The 20,315-nt window shown below is 50.6% G+C and overlaps 2 protein-coding genes across 2 annotated transcripts in view; both read right to left on the bottom strand.

Annotated features, from left to right (window-relative positions):
• DHDH (dihydrodiol dehydrogenase) overlaps positions 1–20,315 on the bottom strand; it is a 98,280-nt gene that overhangs the window by 52,915 nt on the left and 25,050 nt on the right. Inside the window, exon 2 of the mRNA XM_085616304.1 lies at positions 1,406–1,517. Within this exon, the coding sequence (XP_085472430.1) occupies positions 1,406–1,517 (112 nt within the window). The remainder of the gene's footprint in view (positions 1–1,405; positions 1,518–20,315) is intronic.
• Positions 6,699–12,853, bottom strand: LOC146809451 (uncharacterized). Its single transcript, XM_085614343.1, has 2 exons — positions 11,983–12,853; positions 6,699–8,497 (listed from the first exon to the last, which is right to left on the bottom strand). The coding sequence occupies exons 1-2, from the start codon at positions 12,809–12,811 to the stop codon at positions 7,881–7,883; spliced, it is 1,446 nt and encodes a 481-aa protein (XP_085470469.1). The 5' UTR covers positions 12,812–12,853; the 3' UTR covers positions 6,699–7,880.

Raw genomic sequence — 20,315 nt, 5'->3', positions numbered from 1 at the left:
AAAATATTTTGAACACAAAAAAAAACTGCAAACCTCACAGTGGGCAAACAAATGTGTGCCAAAAAGTCACATTTTTGGCCAAAATCCTTAGCTGGCGTTCCATGAAACACTCGCACAACACTAAACAATGAACACATCTGTTTGGTTCTTTCTCAAATCGATTTCTTAAAGAAATGACTTGATTTAATGCTGGAAGAAAATTATTCATTTCAGAAACAATTCCATTTATTGCAGACATAAAGTGATTTGCAATTTATCAATTGCAATCCATGGCAAAAACACTCGCAGGTCTGCAGCATGGAGCATCTGGAAGAACAGCGGAAAGTAGCCCCCATTCAAGGTTGACTTCCACAGATCTAAAGAAAATTAAAACTTCAAAATTTGAGATTCCACGAAAAAGATAAAGAAACACATCACTGGACAAAGACCTGCAGGACAAGAAGTGCATGACAATCGTCCTCCATTTTTTGGTATACTTCAATTGCCAAAGACTGTAGCAAGGTTGAAAGATTTTAACACTAAGGACACACCATAGTACATTTGTTTCTGTGATCTGATTGTGCCCAGCATGTGATTTCAAACACAAGTGGCTTTCCAGATCCGAGATGTCCTCTGGCAGCCGGCCCATACTGGAAGCGCATTCTTTAATGGTTTCCGAGCTTGTCTGTCATGGTTTATAACGTCTGAACTATTTAGACTGTCCTAAGAGGTATGTGTCAAGTCCAGATTGTTTGTGCATCTCTGAGTTGTGTACTTGTGTGTTTGAGTGGGTGAATCTAGATGGGCTGCTTGTGTTACATTAATGGGTGTAATGTGGCAAATGTTATGTTATGTTATTGGGGTTTTGTAGAGCGCTGGTTCGCCGGGAAGGCTTCTTGGCGCTAAGTAACAGAAGCCAGCACATGATCTTACATCAGCTTGATTATAGGCTTGTCTGAAATCTCATGTAGTTGGAAGTTAATCTGATCTCTGGGAGAAGAGAATTCCAAATACAAGGGGCAAGAATAGAGAATCCAGAGCCCCATAGTCTCTTCTTGTTTCAAAGGGGGAATGTTAGGAGATTGAAATCGAAGGTGTTTACATTTGTCGACTGGAGTGGTAGTTACCACCCCCGGTTAAGGTGTGCGGAGGTGGGACTCTTGCTTTGAGAATGAAGCTGCCCTTCCATCCTCCAGCTCTATTTACTTCTTCTGCCCTTTCTAGGCTACAGCACATTGTGCCCCACTATGCTCCCGCAGGTTTGCGATTGCCGTATTGTGCTAGGTCTATAGTGCTGCTGTTGTTTCACGGTGGGCCGTTCACATATGTTCTCTGCCTGCTGTTCCAGGCCTCTCTTCCTCCAGGCACCTCGCCCACTCACACTCCTGGATGCTGCTCTTTCCCCCCAGGGCACTGTGGTTCTCACCAATATTCGGGTCTTTGGCCAACTCTTGATAGGAACCGTAGGCTTTGGGAATGTTGTGGCTTTTGGCAAATTCCTGGGCGCGGCCAAGATCTCTCGCTGCAACAGCAACAGCCTGGAAGAAGAAGAACAGGAGGCATTCGTGAGTGTGGTGCACATTGACTGGGCCTGGGTCACTGCTGTTCAGGATCACCCACTTACCGCGCACACATGATGAAATTCAACTAAAAAGACCCCCTCTAGTGCATGTTTTTATTTTTCGCTCAATAAAGGTGCCCTATTGAGCTCCCTGGAGACCTAAGCCCTCCAGGTGTCAGTAAAACCACAAAACCTGCGGTAGCACCAATGTGCAGCAGTACAGGCTTCACTGACTCCGCCAGCATGCCTGAATGTTCCCAAGGACTAAATAAGGGATATTTAGCCCTTGCTCTTTAAGTTTCTCTGCAGTGATCATTCATTTAATGCAAATAATAAGAAATGATAGCCCCCCCTTGATGTTGACCAGACCTCTTCCTATCTGAAGCTGGCAGTTCTGAATCCTGCTTTTAATATAGTAGGTGACAGACCGTTGTTACAGCAATCATACAGGAGGATAGCATTGACGCAACCTTCTCTGCAGGAATGTACTCAGATGTTCAAGCTTCCCCTCCCCTTTCAAAGGTGTTCCTTCTCGGTAATGTAGCACTTGACGCCACCCACCTGCCCTGTCTCATGTATGTATTAGGGGCGTGTACAGTAAACTTCCCCATCTTCGCCAAAGATGGCAACGTTTTAACAACAATAAAATATCGTTTGCATTTTTTACAAATACAAAATCAAAATCATACATAAAGGTTTTCTTGCAGAAACATTAGTTCCAGCAAAACCTACTTTTTGCAAGAAAAATTATGTGAAGGCAAGACTCACAATTTGCCGGCCCCTACTTGGCCACTGACCAGAGATTCCTTTGCAATGTATGTTAAGACCAGATGGTGTGTTTGATGTGCAAGTATAATGAGGGCTCATTAGTAATTTCTGCCAGCTGGGTCTATAAAACAGTTCAGTACTTTTAGTGATGTGGCAATCCTCTGCCACCACAGCCACTTGCAAGAAAGCCCACTCATGTACGCCAGCTGCAAGACCCAGATCTTTCTGCCAGGCATGACTGTGGGAGTTCCATTTAGACAGCAGGCACCTTAAGGATGATTACCATGGTTTGGGGTCAAACATTCTCACACTATAGTGTATGTCCCCAGCGGAAAGGAGCTTCAACAAGAGTGGGTACAGGGTGCCCAGGTGATTCCTGGACTGATGAGCATTCCAAGGAACAACCAAGTTCCATGAGATCCATGGAATGGTGCCCATGCTGCTGGGATCCAGATGGCAAACTGAAGCCGGTATCCATCCATACCAGAGTCATACATTTCCAAGTTCCATATGGACTTCCATGCTTCTCTGGGGTAAAAATCCTGTGAATACTGTAGCTAGAGCTCTAAAGAGACACATGCGTGTCTGGTGCATGGTTCCTGGACCTGGGTACCAGTCATCGAGCCTAGGTGCCTCTCCATGCCCCGTGTCTCGAGAAGACCCCTCATTGTCTCAGAGCCCAGGCAAAGGTCTTGAGTTTTCTTGGGGAACGACCTCTGGGCCAAATTGCCAGACACCAATCCGAGGTGATCCACTGACCCACAATAGAGTTTTAAGTTCAGAGAGGGTTCCTGTGTCTCTTCAGTGTTTCAAGCACAGACACAAGTCCATTAGCAATTCCACGAGGCGTACATGCACAACTGCAACATTGTCCCTAGGCCTGTGCTGCAGCCACCAATAGCCTCTATACTCAGGGGAGAGTTCCAGAAGCCCCGCAAGGACTCCAATGCTCTACAGCGGCGACCTGGACTAAGACACCAGTCCGTGGTCCAGGAGACTCAAACGCCTTCACAGGCTAAATCTGTTCTCTGGTCATCTACCATAGGTGATCCTTTTTACCAAGCACTTCATTTCTGGGAGGATGCCTATTCTCAGGGCCTGTCTTTGGCATGGTCGAGCAAGGCGCGTGCCCAGGGCACCTTACCTTCAGAGGGGAGCCACAAGCTCGCTCCATTAAGGGCCTGCAGACAGGGATTCAATGTAATCTTCTTTCAGTCAGTTGTTTTTTTTCAATGTTCCATTGGCAGCTGAATTTAATCCTTGTCCTTCTCTTCCCATCTACCTTGCACCCGCTTCCCCACAAACTTCCAACCTGCCCCTCACCAACAACTTGGCATCAGTGTGAAGCGGCTGAGCTGTGTGTGTTTCAGGAGCGCTGGGGTGGGGTGGAGAGGTCACTCACTGCTCTGATATCATCATCCAACGACTTGATTATGAACACCAAATGTACTCCCTACGGCCTTATTTTACACACAATCAAAAAAGAGGCGCGACATCTGGCTCTGCCCATGGCACTATCGGAGCAAAGGCAGGCCCAACCTATTCTCCTCCTGGGCATCAAACTCTGTAAAGACCCCAGTTGGAGCTCAAGAAGCCCTAAGTTCATATGTAGGAAGGGCCCCTAGATGCGGGCTCAAGCTGCTAAACATTCGTTTTTATCTTTACAGAGGGCAAGGACTTCTGTGTAGCCACACCACAGCTTAAGAAATGCTACGTGTCTTTAAGCCCCTGCTCTATTCGAGCAAGAAAAAGAATTGTGACTTGTGACTGTGTGCACTTAGTTGTTAGAGGACCCTAGGAATGGAATATGTCAGTGCGTGGGCAACTGATCAAGGGATGGCAGGCGACTGCTGGGTATATTATGGTGACCCCCATCTTATGCTCCATCTGCTGTAGTTGGTGGGGAGTGTCGAGACTTTTGGAGGCGGTGTCCCTAGTGGTCCTGATTAGGGGCTGCACTGCAGAAGGGAAGGAAAGTCTTCTTTTTCCCACCTGCATGCCACCTTGAGCTCAAAATTAAAGCAGGAATTTCTGAGTTCATTTGCGGCATGTCATATTTTGTGTGCAGGTTGAGTGCGGGTCCCTAAAAAAAATTCTATTTGGAGCCTTTGGGTAAAGATTTTTATTTGTCGTAGGGTTAAGGCAAGGCTAGAATTCTGATTTGAAGGTTGACGCCTATGCTGGCAGTAAGTCTCTGGAAGCATTTTGTTATTATCGAAGTACTGTTAAAGACAACAGCTGCGGCTTGTTTAATAGACAGTTCTTAAGTGTGTGTGTGATATCAATGAGTGAGACTATGGACATCTGGAAGAATGAGTGGAGGGATGGATTAATGGGTGAGTGAGTTGATTAGTAATAGAATGGAAGAAAAGGATGAGTGAGTATATGTACAGATAAATGTGTGACCGGGTTAGTGCATGGATATTGAATGGGTGGATGAGTGAGTGCAGAGATGTGTGGATGGGTCAATGAATGCATGCACAGATTAAAGAACAGGCAGATTGTGAGTGTTCTTGAACTTCTCTCTTCCTGTCATACCCCAGAGTGTGCCTGCCACACAATGCATTGTAATACGAACCCCACAACCCAATGTGACCGCCTTCCCCGACCCAGCATCACAGCTTGCCCTAATGTTCCAACAAGGTGCTTTGAGAGCTTGCTGCAATACACAGATGCTGAGGGAGTACACATTATGGCCTTTCACCTGTTCTGCCCTAAGCCTCACGCAGCAGGACACCTTCTAACAATATCACTGTGCCATCTCCTGGTAATACGTTTTATAAGTTACCTCGTAACCTCTGCCCAGTAGATAGTCTTTAGCTCTCAGGCAAGCTCGGGTTTGTACCAACTTACCAGCTTGAGAGAGAGAAACAGACAGGCAGTTACCGACACATCTCCCACAACTTACCTTAAGATAATGCATGTTGGTAAACTATCGGAGCCTGCCAGTGACTGCCAGAATGGGCATCAAAATCCTGCTAAAATAGGAGGCTTCTAAATGGCAGGGACACATACCTGCTCATCATATTCAGGTTTTTTCCAGTCCCTTGCCTGCCTGTAGGCAAACACAGCTTTTGTCTCTGTGTTGCTGGTGTTCCCAAGAGAAGCAGACAGCAAGGGAAGGAGTTAGACCATGGCAGACTGTTTGTCAGAAATGCCCCTTGCGAAATTCTGAAGCTCCTCCCTTCTTGAGAAGGTTTCAAACAAGTTTTATATAATATTTTTACCATTTTGAAAAAAATAAGGTTCTGAGCTATGATATATTGTGTGAATAAAAACTTGTCAATTCACTTGCATGTACCCCTAAAACTGCTGTGCTTTTCTCAAAATATTTAACTTCATGGATATAACACTTGAACTAGAAACACACTATCAACTTATCAAACATTGTTATGGCGCAAATTTCTACAAATGAAATAAGGAGAAAGTATGCAATATTAAAAATATGTGACGGCATAATTTGCGAAGAACACAGAGGCAAGCATTGAATATAAGGGGGCTCAGAGGCAGAAATAAGACGTACATCAATGGCGGTTTACAGGCTACTGCAGACGCCTCAGGCCCACGCCTGGCAATCCTGGTGCCTTCCTCTCACTGAACTAACATTCATTGTGCTACTGCTTGAAAAGCATCAGGCTTCTGCTGGGCCCCATGTGCTGAGACTGACCCAGGGTGTGTGACATGTGACAGCTGATATTGACTTGTACTCATCACTGTGGAGCCTTATTCCAGCACACATGTGGCAGCAGAGGACTCTGCTGTGCCCCATTTCCTAAACCTGACACCGACCTAACACTATCATGCGCCCCCAGCCGCAGTTCATAGGTGGATGCAGGAGTCTCTCCTGAGACCCATGTGTTACATTGATGATTTGTGTGCAGAGTGCGGTGATCGGTGGCAACTCACGGCTGCGAGAGTGTTATTGAGTGATTTTTAACCTTTTTATATACTGTTTGCTGCTCAACACTTTCTCCCGTTCATAACTATATTGGAGTTGCGACGCCCGTCCGTGCGAGCGGGCCCGCCTCCTTTTGGGTCAGCGCTCTAGCTCTCCTCTGCAAATTGATTTAAATTCCACGCTGGCGCGAGCGCGCAGCGTGTATTACATTGATGATTTGGGAGGGAGGGGTGGAGGGGGGAAGCAGGCCACTGACAAGGTTATTGTGTGTAAAAGGCCGCTTTATTGGAAACAGGTGCACATTACAAATTAAAATCCTTGGCCGAAACGCCTTCCAAAACTAGGCCTCACTAAATATAACATGCCTAGCCCCGCCCCCCGCCCCCTCCCCTAAATACCTTCGAGCCCGCCCCCGCCCGTACATTACAACATTACAACAATATAAAAACATTATAAAACATTATAAAGCATTACACTCCTGTATAACCCCCCAACAATCTCTAAATCCAAACCTTCTGTTAACCAAAACTCCCCTGCCTGCCCCTTTTCAGCTATCGGCCCCCAAACTGTGTAACCGAACTAAATTTACCAAACTAACCTTTTCCTGTCGATAACCCCAACTCAACCCCAATAACTCCACCAACTTCCGGTAAAACTGACCAGAATTCACCATAACCCCCGCACAGCACCTGCTCCAAGCGACAAAGTACAAACATAGCAGAAACCCTTGCACATCTGTTCCCACAAAACGCCTGAAAAATTTCGCAAAAAAGGGGGAAAAACAGGAAAAACGTACCTAAAAAACCCAAAACCCCGAAACGAAAAAAGTGGAGAAAAAACCCCAAAACGTGTTTTTTGAAGGGGGGGAGGGAGGGAACAAAAAACACGACACTATCCTCGCTCCCGGCCACCAGGTCACCAAACCTAAAATGGTGGCCGGGGGCGGGCTCCCAAGGTATTTATACCTGGTAAACATTCCGCTACTTTTGGGCTCTAATTGGGCTGCATTTGGGCTATCTTTTCCCTACTAGCAAGCCCAAGTTCAAAAACCGCGCAGGGCCCGCAAACCCCTCCCTCCACACGCCCCCTCCCAAACTGCCCGGGGGTGGGGACTCCCTGCGGTCGCCTTCCCCCCCCAAGCCCCCCTTGGGAGGGAGGGGTGGAGGGGGGAAGCAGGCCACTGACAAGGTTATTGTGTGTAAAAGGCCGCTTTATTGGAAACAGGTGCACATTACAAATTAAAATCCTTGGCCGAAACGCCTTCCAAAACTAGGCCTCACTAAATATAACATGCCTAGCCCCGCCCCCCGCCCCCTCCCCTAAATACCTTCGAGCCCGCCCCCGCCCGTACATTACAACATTACAACAATATAAAAACATTATAAAACATTATAAAGCATTACACTCCTGTATAACCCCCCAACAATCTCTAAATCCAAACCTTCTGTTAACCAAAACTCCCCTGCCTGCCCCTTTTCAGCTATCGGCCCCCAAACTGTGTAACCGAACTAAATTTACCAAACTAACCTTTTCCTGTCGATAACCCCAACTCAACCCCAATAACTCCACCAACTTCCGGTAAAACTGACCAGAATTCACCATAACCCCCGCCACCCAGAAAGAGGGGGGCGGTGCAACTACCCTCCTCCTTTCTGCCCCCCAACAAAAAAGGCTTTAAACACCCCGAGCCTGATTCTGCCCCCTCAAGCACCGAGACAAGACCTCCCTGAGCTCCAACAAATAAAGATCCATGCCCAACCTCGACAGATGGACCCCATCCCCCCGAAAAAACTCTACTGCCTCAAAGCGGATATCCTTATGGGTGACTCTCCCAAAGCCCAAATCTCGACAGAACCGGGAAATCTCCAAATTCACTTTCCTCCGAGACCTATCAACCGCCCTGGGCTTCAAAGCCCCCCTCCATACCCTCCGCGGGACCAATTCCGTCCAGAGAACATGACAACCCGACCACTGCTCTTTCAACAACGCCAGGTCTCTTTTCATGGCTCGCAACAATACCACCCCTTTCACACTACAAAGATCATTCTCCCCCAAGTGAATTAAGAGAATATCCGGGCATTGACCCTGCACCATGGCTTTATTCAGACAGGGGATCAGCTCCCTCCAAAGCATCCCCCCCTTACCCTTCCATACCACTCGAAAAAGGCTGCCATTGAAACCCAAACTTTCCCCAAAATAACTTTTGCACGCCTGAACGTGCGCCCACTTGACGAAGGAATGCCCCACAATCCACACCGTCAACTCCCTCGTGTGTGGCCCTGCCACCGAACCTGAAATGAAAAACAAATATGAGACTCACACCAAAGCAGTAGACGCAGGCGCCGAAGGAGGATCCTCTCGTACATATTTGTGAAAGCAGGAAGAGGACCAACGCCCCAAGCGCATTATATCGCCCTGCGACCAACCCCGGTTATGCGCCTCAGTCGCTGCCCCAATCCTGAAAGAATGTGTCCCAAACTGAGCGCCATCCAACCCCAACCGCTGCAACCCCTTACGCAGTACCATGCGCAGCTGATAGTCAGAGACGCGCGCCCCGTCTATGTGTTGAAAAACTAAATGGCCCCCGTCCCCCCCCGAGAGCGACCTCCACTGCCTGGCCCAGCGCAGCGGACACGTGCAACTGGGAGATCCTGCCTCCAACCAGACCCCTTTTCCAACCCCCTTCTGATCCGTTTTGGAACTGGCCAACCAAACATGTACGCCAGTGTCCGATATGAAAACATCCTGCCAACAAAGACCCCGCTTCAACTTGGTCCCCAGGAGCTCCGAAACCCTGAAAGCTCCGAAAAACATGAAAACCATAAGGGTAGAAAACAATGCAACTTCAAAATCGTCAATGCAAACTGCAGGCAACACAGCCAGCAAACGAGCCAGCGTCTGCCAAGAAATCGGCAAACGGGACACCCCAGTACCGCCCCGTTCTCTCGCCCACCCTTCAAGCATCCTGCGACCTATTTCCCCAGCAGACGGGGCATAACCCCAAAAAAGCTTCCCCATGAAAGCAACCCCAGCCAACTTCCCTGCTATAGTGACCCGCGACAGACCCTTCTCAATGAGGTCAAGGATAAAATGAACCACATCCTCCGAACTGCGCCCCGGCTCTACCCTCCTACTAGCACCTGACGCCAAAAATTCCTTCCATGCCAATGTGTACGCCGTACGCGTGGAAACTGACAAAGAACCTACCACCAGTTGAAACACCCTGCGTTGCCGACCGACCAGAGGTGCTCCGGCATCGGGGTCGGTGTCCTGTCCGCCTCTTTGGCCAGCCCATGGAATCTCTCCCACTGTGAACGAGACAAAGCATCCGCGATGTCATTGTCCACGCCCGGCACGTGCAAAGCCCTGAATGAAATGTCATAGCGCAAACAGCCCAACACAAACACCCTCAGTAATTTCAGAATCTGCTCATCCCTGGCCGATTGTCTATTGACTATTTGCACCACCGCCATGTTGTCCACACGGAAAAGCACCCTCTTGTGTTCCAGCTCTTTGCCCCAAATGGTCAACGCCACCAAAAGTGGGAAGAGTTCCAAAAAGGCAATGCTCCGCCCACCATTCTTCCACTCCTGAGGCCACTGCTCTGCACACCAATGCCCCTGCCAGTAGATGCCAAAACCTTCACTGCCTGCTGCATCTGAAAACAGCTGCACATCCCACTGTACATCCTCGTCCCTGGCCAAAGGCACCCCGTTAAATGAGTGCAAGAAAAAGGACCACATCCGCAAATCCTCCTTCACCCCAGCCGACAGGCGCACATGATGATGAGGCAAATGCCGGCCTGCTAAGGCCCGGCCCAGGCGCCGACAGAAAGTCCGCCCCGTCCGAACCACCCTACAAGCAAAATTCAGATGGCCTAGCAACACCTGTATTTCCTTCACCGTCACCTTCGGTCGAGCCAACATCTCGTCCAGCAAAACCAACATTTTAGATTTCTTATCCGCGGGCAGCCGAGCCTGCATGGCAACTGAGTCAAGTTCAATGCCCAGGAAATGACAGTATCCGGCCCCATTGTTTTCTCCGGAGCTAAAGGCACCCCCAACTCCTCCATAAGCTCCTGAAACGACTCCAGCGCACGCCGGCACTCCGAAGAGCCCGGAGAGCCCACAAAAAAGAAATCATCCAGATAATGTGTGACCCAGCTGTGACCAGTGCGGTGCGTGAAAAACCACTGCAAAAAAGTGCTGAAGAGCTCGAAAAGAGCACATGACACCGAGCAACCCATGGGTAGCGCCTTATCCACATACCATTCACCCTCAAATTGTATGCCCAACAAAGGCCAGTCATCCGGATGAACCGGGAGCAGCCGGAAAGCCGACTTAATATCGCACTTTGCCATCCCTGCAGCTGCGCCCGCGGCCACCACCAGTGACATAGCGACGTCAACTGAGGAGTATGACACCGAAGCAGCGTCTTCGTCGATAAAATCATTGACTGACGACCCTTCAGGCCATGACAAATGCTGAATCAGCCGAAACTGCCCCTCCTCCTTCTTGGGCACCACACCAATAGGGGAAATGATCAAATTAGGAACTGGCCATTCTCCAAACGGGCCTGCCATCCTCCCTTCATGCACTTCCTTACGCAATTTTTCTCTCACCACCAGCTTGTGCTGTGCTGCGGATTTCAAATTATCCGCCCACCTTCTCTGCCGGGGCCCGTGGTACCCCAAATGAAAACCCCACCTGAAACCATCCAAAAGAGTTCGCTTTGCCACCAAATCCCCATAGCCATCCAGGGCAGCCTGTAGTCGAGCCAATTTAATTGGTGTAGGAGCCCTTTGGCCCAGGACCTTGTGTGCCCCTACCCCCTCGCCCACCCTGTGACTGCTGCGCGCTGCCCGGCAACCCTGCACCTGCCTGCTGCCCTCCTGATGGCCTAACTCCCCAGCAGTTGACGAGGGAGTGCCGCTTGCCGCACTTAGAACACTCGTGTTTGTATTTACAATACTCTCGCGTGCACAGGCCCTTGTTGAAATCCCAACAAGCCCCGACCCCAGACTGTGATGCGGCTGAGCCTCCCACCCCACCCCGGGTGGGCTTTCCCTGAAAGGGCCGGTACACTAACGGCAGTCCACTAGCCGTAAAAATCGTCTTACCCCCTGGCGCGGCCCCCATAGTATGTTGCCACAGGTCATTATCCAACTCGCCCCATTTCGCTTCATCATCCCAAGCCATACGTGCTCGAAATTCCTCGTCATACTGGGCCCAAGCATAACCCGTACCAGTGAGTTGAGCCTTCCGAATAACGTCCATATACTTAAATATGGCAACGCAGCGCTCAGGAAACTTTTCGCAGTAAACACTAGCATAAATTAAGAAGGCCGCCGTCCAGTTCTCGATCGTCAGCGGCACCTTAGGGCGCTTGGCCAACTCGTACTCTTCCTCTTTAGAACCCTCCTTAGACCTCACCTCCCTGTGTAACAGTTTCAGAATCTCAACATATTCACCCTTCCAAATACGCTCTTTGGTCGCCAGCATTAAATGCGCACCCAGGGGCTTAGTCACCCCCATATAGGGGAGCTTCTTAATCTTTAGTTCCTTGCTCTGCGGCTTTTCCTTACCATCGCCTGCCTCCGCCTTAGACCCACTCTCCACCTTGGCCCCCGACAATGCTCCCTCCGTCCCCGTACCAACCCCCGTGTCCTTCACATACTTGCCTCTATATAATCTCCCCTCGGACAGACCCCCACCCCCGTCCTCCCCAGACCCCACAGACACCATAATAGGTTTGGCCTGTGGTTTTGCGCTCTCACCTGGCTCTAACGAGGGTGTGCGGACCGACTCCGACCGCCTCATACCCCTCGCCGAAGAATCTCTGGGAGGATGCGCCCTCGCTGACGGGCCGTGCTCTCCTGTAGGTTTCACCACCAAAGACTGTGCGATGGGTGCCACACCCGGAACCTGCAACAGACTATGAGAAACATGAGAAATTCCCCCCCCCTCGGAGCCCCGAATCTCCCCTTCCTCGGGGCTGTCCTCCTCATAATCCAGGAGTATGGGCTCATCCACCAACAACTCCTCAGGAGCAAAATCCACTACACGGGCCTTACCGGACCCTGAATGAGCACTGCCGGCCTCCACGGCCTTAAAACCATCCTGCGGGGGAGCCGACTGTACACGCCGGTCCTCCCCTCCACACCGCCTAACACAACCGTCCATCCTCTCAGAAAATTCCGACCACCTTGACCGGCGTGACGCTGGGGCCAGCGAGGCCGCGCCGGACCTTCGTGAGCTGGCCGCGACGGGATCCCCCGCCGGTATGGAATGTGCCGCGCAAGGCCTCATCCTCCCTTCTCCTCGGCGATAATGGGCCGTACCTCGCCCTACCGAGTCTGCTGCTCTGCTACTTGACCTATCCTGGAAAGAAAAAGTTTGGACTGGTGTGCCAGGAGCAATAAAAACACTAGCTGCCCGTGATCCAAAACCACCCAAAAAACCCGCACTCGACACCCCCCTAACCGACGCACTCACTCGCCCCACTCCCACACTCTGCGGCGCCACCCTCTCCTCTTCATCCTCACTCCATTCCAGTCCCGCGTGCCCCAGCGCCGACGCCGCAACCTCGCCATCACCTCTCCCCATAGACAGCGACCTAACCGGCCTAGAACGGGCACGACCGCTCGCCCCATACACCGCCCTCGACCCGCTGCCACCTCCCGCGACCGACCCCCGGGCACTTGACCACCCCCCCGCTCCCTCCCCACCCAGACCCCGTACGCCTTCTGCCCAGGAGGGAAAAATATCCAGGCCCTCGCTCGCCACACCCCCCCCAATTGTCTCCCCGACCCCAACAAACCAACCTTCTTCCCCACATTCCCCGCCCCCAGCCCCCCCAACAAACTCCTCACCCACGGCCTGCCAGCCCGCCCCTCCCTGGACCTCCAGCTGCTCTAAACTCCCCCGCTCCAAAATCCCTTGCTCCCCCTGCCACCTCAAGTCCTGCGCCGAACACCACCCCTCCACCTGTGCCCATTCCCCCTCCCCCAGCGAGCTCGCCCCCACCGAGAAACCCGCGCCCCCCGCCGAAGAAGCCGGAGAAAACAACAAGGGGCTCTCAGGCCCTGCCACCCCACTCGCCTGTTGCACCCTCCCCGACCCGCACAACTCATGCGACTGCACCAACCCCAGCCCTCCCGACGCTGGCTCCCTTGACAACCTCACCCCTGCCTCATAGCACCTCGTCCTTCTACCAACCTCCCAGCCCTGTCCCCCTTCCCCCCCCGCTAACTCCGCCTCAGGTACACCCCCACGCTCCTCAAACGGGACAGGGAACAAAACCTCCGCCCCCTCAGCACTCCGCGCGCGTCCCCCCTCCCTCGCGCTCAACACCTCGCCCTTCGGCGCAGACGACGCGCGTCGTTTCAGCCCTCGCCCACCCCCGCGCTTAGCTCCCACCACGGGGGAGAGAGAAACGCTCGCCGGCACCACAGATAGGCCCGCCCCACCCGCCGACACACCCCCCACCGCACCCAGCCCACATGGCGAAGCGACACGAGCGGGGGCCGCCTTCCGCAGACGCGGGCGGCCCCGCTCACTCACCGTCAATTGCTTCACTCGCTTCGGAGACGAGCACGCCGCCACCGCAGCCGCCACTCCGGCCGAGGCCTGACGCGTAGGGCGCGACGGCCCCGCCACCTCACCCACGACCAAATCCATGCGGCCTGCTTCGGACAGCAACCGGAGGGCCTCAAGAACCCGGTAATCTTGCGACGCCATCAAAATTGACAACTGGCAATAACGGCAGACAATACACCCTAACTGACAATCCTCTAGCAATCAAACAAAAAACACGACACTATCCTCGCTCCCGGCCACCAGGTCACCAAACCTAAAATGGTGGCCGGGGGCGGGCTCCCAAGGTATTTATACCTGGTAAACATTCCGCTACTTTTGGGCTCTAATTGGGCTGCATTTGGGCTATCTTTTCCCTACTAGCAAGCCCAAGTTCAAAAACCGCGCAGGGCCCGCAAACCCCTCCCTCCACACGCCCCCTCCCAAACTGCCCGGGGGTGGGGACTCCCTGCGGTCGCCTTCCCCCCCCAAGCCCCCCTTGTGTGCAGAGTGCGGTGATCGGTGGCAACTCACGGCTGCGAGAGTGTTATTGAGTTATTTTAAGTGATTTTTAACCTTTTTATATACTGTTTGCTGCTCAACACTTTCTCCCGTTCATAACTATATTGGAGTTGCGGCGCCCGTCCGTGCGAGCGGGCCCGCCTCCTTTTGGGTCAGCGCTCTAGCTCTCCTCTGCAAATTGATTTAAATTCCACGCTGGCGCGAGCGCGCAGCGTGTATTACGTTGATGATTTGTGTGCAGAGTGCGGTGATCGGTGGCAACTCACGGGCTGCAAGAGTGTTATTGAGTGATTTTTAACCTTTTTAGGTCGAGGACTACCGGTCTGCCGGAGGCAGAACCGGAAGTCGGAAGATTTAATGTTTTCTAGAGTGGCTATTTAGCCCGCCTCTCTTTTTGCCTCTCCTCCATTGGCTGGCTTCCTAAACGGAGGCCAGCCATTGGACGAGAGAGCCGTCCCTCCAAATAGGCTCCGTCTTTTTCAGATTCGGGGCGTTTTCCGTGGTGTTCTTTCCACTTTTTAGCCACGCCCTTTTAGAACAGCAGGAACACGCCCCCGGATCCGAAAAAGTTTCGAAGCTTCCATCCGCCATTTTTGAGCAATCACGCGAAGCTCCGAGTGCATTGCGGCGGCGCCGGGCTCGGGAATCCTGTGCACAGCTCCCAGGTGCAGCCTGCTCCATGCTCGGCTGCCCTGTGCGCATCACAGACCAACAGCCGTCTCCTCCCGAGGATCCCGGTGGCTGCGCTCCACCCTCAGCCCCGCTATCTTCCAGTGCCGTCCGCGCCGCGGCACACTAAGCCCCTTAGTAAACATCAATTGGCTGCTAATGGCTTAGGGGGAAGACAAGGAAGGAGTGGACATTACTGAAAGGAACCAGGGACACTAAAGAGCGAGTTGGGGTAGCAGCCTCCGTCAGTGCGATATGAACATTGGTCTGCATGAACAGAAACCACAGCAGCGAATGCTACGTAAAACCGTAGACTGGAAGCAATCGATATAGGGAGCGGAATGGAGTGTAAAAGTCGCTTGAAATGCTATGTTTACCGCTTGGGATGCGCGGGGGGAGGGCAGAGGTAGTTGTCTGTCATACTATGTATTTAGTGCTGTTTTCCGTGTCTTCTTTAAGTTTATAACACCGGCATTACCAAATGACGTAAAACAATAATTTTAGAGCTATTAAAAGCTTTTTGGGGGAGTAATCTGCAGTTCGTTTAATCCGCAGGCGCGTTCACAGGAAAATCGCAACTAAATGAAAGCGGTCCCAGGAGACTGAAACCCGGAGTTTGCTTTGCCAGAATTGAAATCAGCGACACCCAGTCTCTAGAGTGAATAAACGCGTCGCTGAGTTTCCTCACTCGCTAGATGCAAGGATGTGAGGGCGGGAGTTATTGCCCCTTCACTTAATAAATGGAAATGTGACACTTCTTTGCTCGGTGTGTGTGTGTGTTCTGTTCTGTTTCTAAGAGCTGCTGACTTTGGCAGATAATTGACACGAGAAACGGGGATGAGGTGCCCAAGAGCACACAGTTTGGTCAGTATGATGGGGAAGTAGAGATTTGGGTCCAGGTCTCGTGTTTGTGTGGTTCGCCCTAGCCTGTGCCCTTCTCAGCGGTGTTCACCTGTCGAGTCTGCGATCTGATAAAGTGAGCTCTTATGAGCGCCAGGGACACCCCCGCCATTACACACACTAGACACGGAAGGTCACAAGCGATCCGTACTTTCCATGTGTGTTTGAGTACCCGCATAACACACTTGCAAGCCCCAGAAACTTAGCAAAGGCCCACGCAGGATGTGCAACCAAAGTCAGTCGTGTACTCTCATTTCACAAATCACTGTTAACAGATCACTTTGACCAGCTGCTTTTAGTGAAGTAACGGAATACTACAAGTCCCAGAATGCACTGATTTATGACATGAAAGCCGATGTCTCAAGGCATGGTGTCAAGTTGGCAACTCTTCCAAACCTCAGAAAACAGCATACATGGCTCGCAAGAGCTGCTGCTGGCAGCGTTGAGAGGGGGAGGGCTTCCTTGCAGTCACACCTTCATGTAAATGGGGAGTGGGTGGAAATGGGAAGGGGTGTTTAACAATGACCTGTCACAAGCAGGAGCCGCAGGATTAGCTTGAAGTCCCGTGAAGAGGCCTGGCTGCTGAGGCCCTGGGAGGCAGGATGACAGATGGGGGAGGTGTGTGCCCACCAGGCCGAGGCATGCCCCCCCCCCCCCCCGTTCCAGGGAAAGGTAATGCAAAAGGCTCTCTTCACCCCCAAGGCCCTCCCAAGGATGGGTCGTATAGCCAAGCGCCGCAGCTTTCTACTCGGCACCCCATTTATTTCACCACAACTTGAGCAAAGCGAGATAAAGTAGAAAATATATATATATATATATTGTTTGCATGTATCCGGAGAAGCCTCCCCAGCCGAACTGGTTGATCGGCTCAGCGGACACTGGGACTGTGTGTGACCCCATTGTCCTCCTGAGGCTGATCAAATGAATACGTTTGAGGTGTAATAAACATCTGTTATACTGTGTCAAGAAACCCTCGGGCGCACGTTAGAAAAACACTCTGTGAGACCCCACGTCAACCCCAGAAGAATGCACTCACGGGGAGGGGGTGCGCAGGCCCGTGTCCAGCGCCTCCAGTCCTTGCTTTCAAGCACCCTTCCCGCCGCATGCTGTGCCAAGCTAAAAACTAGAATTAAAGGCCTCTGTGCGAGGCTGCAGATAAGGTTCTGAAAGGGGAGGATTTTATTCTTTACTTTTGGAAACTGACAGTAAAATGTTTTCGTAAGGATTAAATACCTCAAACCTCATTCCAAAGGGGCGCTTTTTTAAATGAGTAACGTTGACAAATGTGTGTTTAATTGATCAACCATGACTCTCCATTTCATGTAATCCATACTTCTTAGCTGGCACTTCAAGTAAATGAAAATGCATTTTTCACGTATAAAAAAAAATAACCTTGTGATCCGACACGCAATAGTAGCGTGTTTTTATGTTTTTGCAGCTGCCCGCGGCTTACGCCTCCATCTTCTCTGCTTTGGTCACTACGGCAGTGCTGGTGGTGAATTGAGAAGAACTCTCTGTATCTCCTTCCCTCACATTTCTTTTCTTTTTGTGTTCATTTGTTAGACCTGGGCATTATTGGATGTACCCACAGTAGTGCTTTAAATTGGCGCACCTATTCAAATGCTGTCCATTTCAAACACAGACCATTACTGTTTCAAAAACACAGGGCCTGACACCAGGGTTCTCAGTCACAAAACTGTCAGTGGGCATGAAGGTACCCATTATATATTGTAATTGTAAATATCCAGTTTTGGACAAACGGCAACCAAGCATTTAGTCTAATTCTAAGCGCTCACAATCGTTAAAGGCCCAAGATCACACAACCTGATCTCCCGTATACATGTCCACACACACACTGCATCTCTTGCCTGTTTGTGCTGCTACCTTTTGGTTGGATGTGTTACCTGTTATTGTGTTACGTTCAGATATATTTTTTGTACATAGTTTTATATAGCGCAACTTGACCCGAATCGGGTTTCAGAGCGCTTTACATAGCACCAGTTGCATTACATGAGGACACATTCATTTTTGTCTCTGGGAGATTAAGTGATTTGCCCAGAATCACAGGATGTTCTGCGTCATTGCCAAGACTCGAACCCAGTTCCCCAGATTCGAGGTCGGACGCCCTAGCCAACGCTTTATAGGGCGCTACAAGCAGCACTAGTGCCATTTCTAAGCACTGTAAATGAAAGATGTCACTATTCTGTATTGCAATACATTTAAAGTTGAAAGGCTGAGTCTGCCTTCCCGGATTCGAACTCTTGATCTTCAGAACACCGCATTTGTCAGCAGGGAGCGCTCAGCTCACCGAGCCTTCCTGCAGGCTTTTTGCAAAGATGTTGTGTATTGTGGTGATGTTATGATGGTCCAGATTTGTCACGAGATATTGTGCTATTTGTGTATTTGAGTTAAAAAAAACAAAAACTTTGACAGTTGGTGTGGCACTGGCGCGCGGTGAAACCATTGAGAGCATATGAGTCCTTCAGTTTGTGAGTGTTCCATATATAGGAGGCGCGTGGCTTCTAGACTCCTACACAGCCGTACTGCAGACCGTGAGCATTGTATCGCAGTGTGTGATCTGCAATATTTGCCACACACACATGCAGCGGATCACACATGCGGTGGAAGCTCTTTTGATCCTATTGGAATATAGGATGCACAACCCAGGGTGTCAAGCGCAGGCACGATCCACTGTATAGTTTCTGGATAATGTAATATGCAGGAGTTCAATATAGATTGTGTATTATACGTTAGTGCTAGGTTTCCAGAGCCTGTGTTATATAGTCATTCTAGAAAGAAATTCGGGAATGTGCGTTTCATCTTCACATGAAACACCGTTCTGGGTGCCAGTGGGCTGGGGCTGTACTCCAGGGGTGACTGCCCTTTTACAGGTGACCATCAAGGGACGCTGACGAGCCCACCCTTTGGACTCAATTGGCTGTTGCGGAAATCCATTATAACGGTGGAATGTTCACATAAACAAATAGATGGATGCCACGCCGTGCCAACTGTGCCCACCCCAGCAGTGTGGATGACTCCACGTCCGTGGCATTCAGTTTGTGAAGTGTGTTTGTATAGCGGGCCGATCTTGCAGGCACCCAGCATTGGCACCGGATTCGCCAGGATAGGATTTCACGTACCAGTTTATCCTTTGGGGAAAAAAAGCTTTTAAACTATCACCCTGCAGACACAACATCGGCAGTCAGCACAGCTTCCCTCTGGTGTTTAATCATTCATTCATTCAAATGAGGGGAAGATGCCCAAGATCCAATACGCCCCTAACCTGCGCATGCCCTGCTAAATCTGGAAGGCAGGAGTAAATCAAGTGCACGCCCGTCTCATCCCCTCAGAGGAGGAGTAAGTGCGCGCCCGTCTCACCCCCTCAGAGAGGAGTAAGTGCACGTCGGCCTAAGTAAGGGTAAGTGTACGCCCGTTTTACCCCCTCAGATAGGAGTAAGTACACTCCTGGTACATTTGAACCCCTCAGCAAAGAGTAACTGCACGTCTGCCTCACCCCCTCGAAGAGGAGTAAGTGCATGTTAGTCTCATTCCCCCAGACAGGAGTAAGTGCAGCCTGCTGCTGCGCTCCTGTCTCACCAGAACACTCAGATAAGCATGTCGGTGCTTGGGTGCGGCGTGGGATATGCTGGGCGAATGGGAGTGAGGTGGAGCTACAATAACAAAGGACGTCACAACGCAATCTGACAGGGAAAGGTTAGTGGGAGGGGGTGAGAACTGATTATTTGGAAGGGTGGCAAATTATACTGTTGGCACGCTGCTTTTTGTTTCCCACAGCTATTCTCTTTGTATTGGTTTTATTTTTCAATGCACTGAAAAAGAGGCAGCACAACTAATGGGAGAGGTTTGTGTATTTCCAAAACCCCGTGTTATCTATCGTTCTGTTTTACATATGACCACAGTTGCCTTATTTCACTAGAACACTTTTATTAAATAGCGATATGACCGCACTGTACTGTATGAAAAGGTACACGTAATACATTTCAAAAGTATGCGTACTGGGGTTGCAGCAATGGCTACAAAGCACAGCATCCAGGTGTACGCATATCTTGCACGGGCAGCCAGTGCACCCTGTCTGCTGAGCCTCATCGCTCCAGATGTACTCATGAACTGATATTAAAATCTGTGGGCTTCATACTACACTCAAGCCATTCTGAAAGATAAGATGAGCAATTAGTAGCTGGCATATATTCATAGTGAATAATAGGTTAGTTGTAAAATGTAATATCCAACGTGAAATAGGATTGAGTCCAATCACAAGAAAGGCCAGTCACAACATCACTCTATGCTTATATAACACTACCTCACAACATCCCTCTCCCTCACTACCTCACTCTTTCACTACCTCACTCTCTCTATCTCACTACCTCACTCTCTATCTACCTCACTCTCTATCTCACTACCTCACTCTCTCTCACTACCTCAC

This window comes from Triturus cristatus, chromosome 7 (assembly GCF_964204655.1).
Source record: "Triturus cristatus chromosome 7, aTriCri1.1, whole genome shotgun sequence".
NCBI lineage: Eukaryota > Metazoa > Chordata > Amphibia > Caudata > Salamandridae > Triturus > Triturus cristatus.
Note: the sequence above shows the minus strand (reverse complement) of the source record. Positions and strands in the feature narration are given on the sequence as shown.

What these genes read in the sequence shown, in the direction of transcription:
- LOC146809451 (XM_085614343.1), bottom strand. Translation starts at nt 12,811, where the DNA reads ATGGGGAGAGGTGATGGCGAGGTTGCGGCGTCGGCGCTGGGGCACGCG. An exon ending in CACACCCTCGTTAGAGCCAG is followed by an intron (nt 8,498 to 11,982) that starts GTGAGAGCGCAA and finishes TTTTCATTTCAG; the next exon opens with GTTCGGTGGCAGGGCCACAC.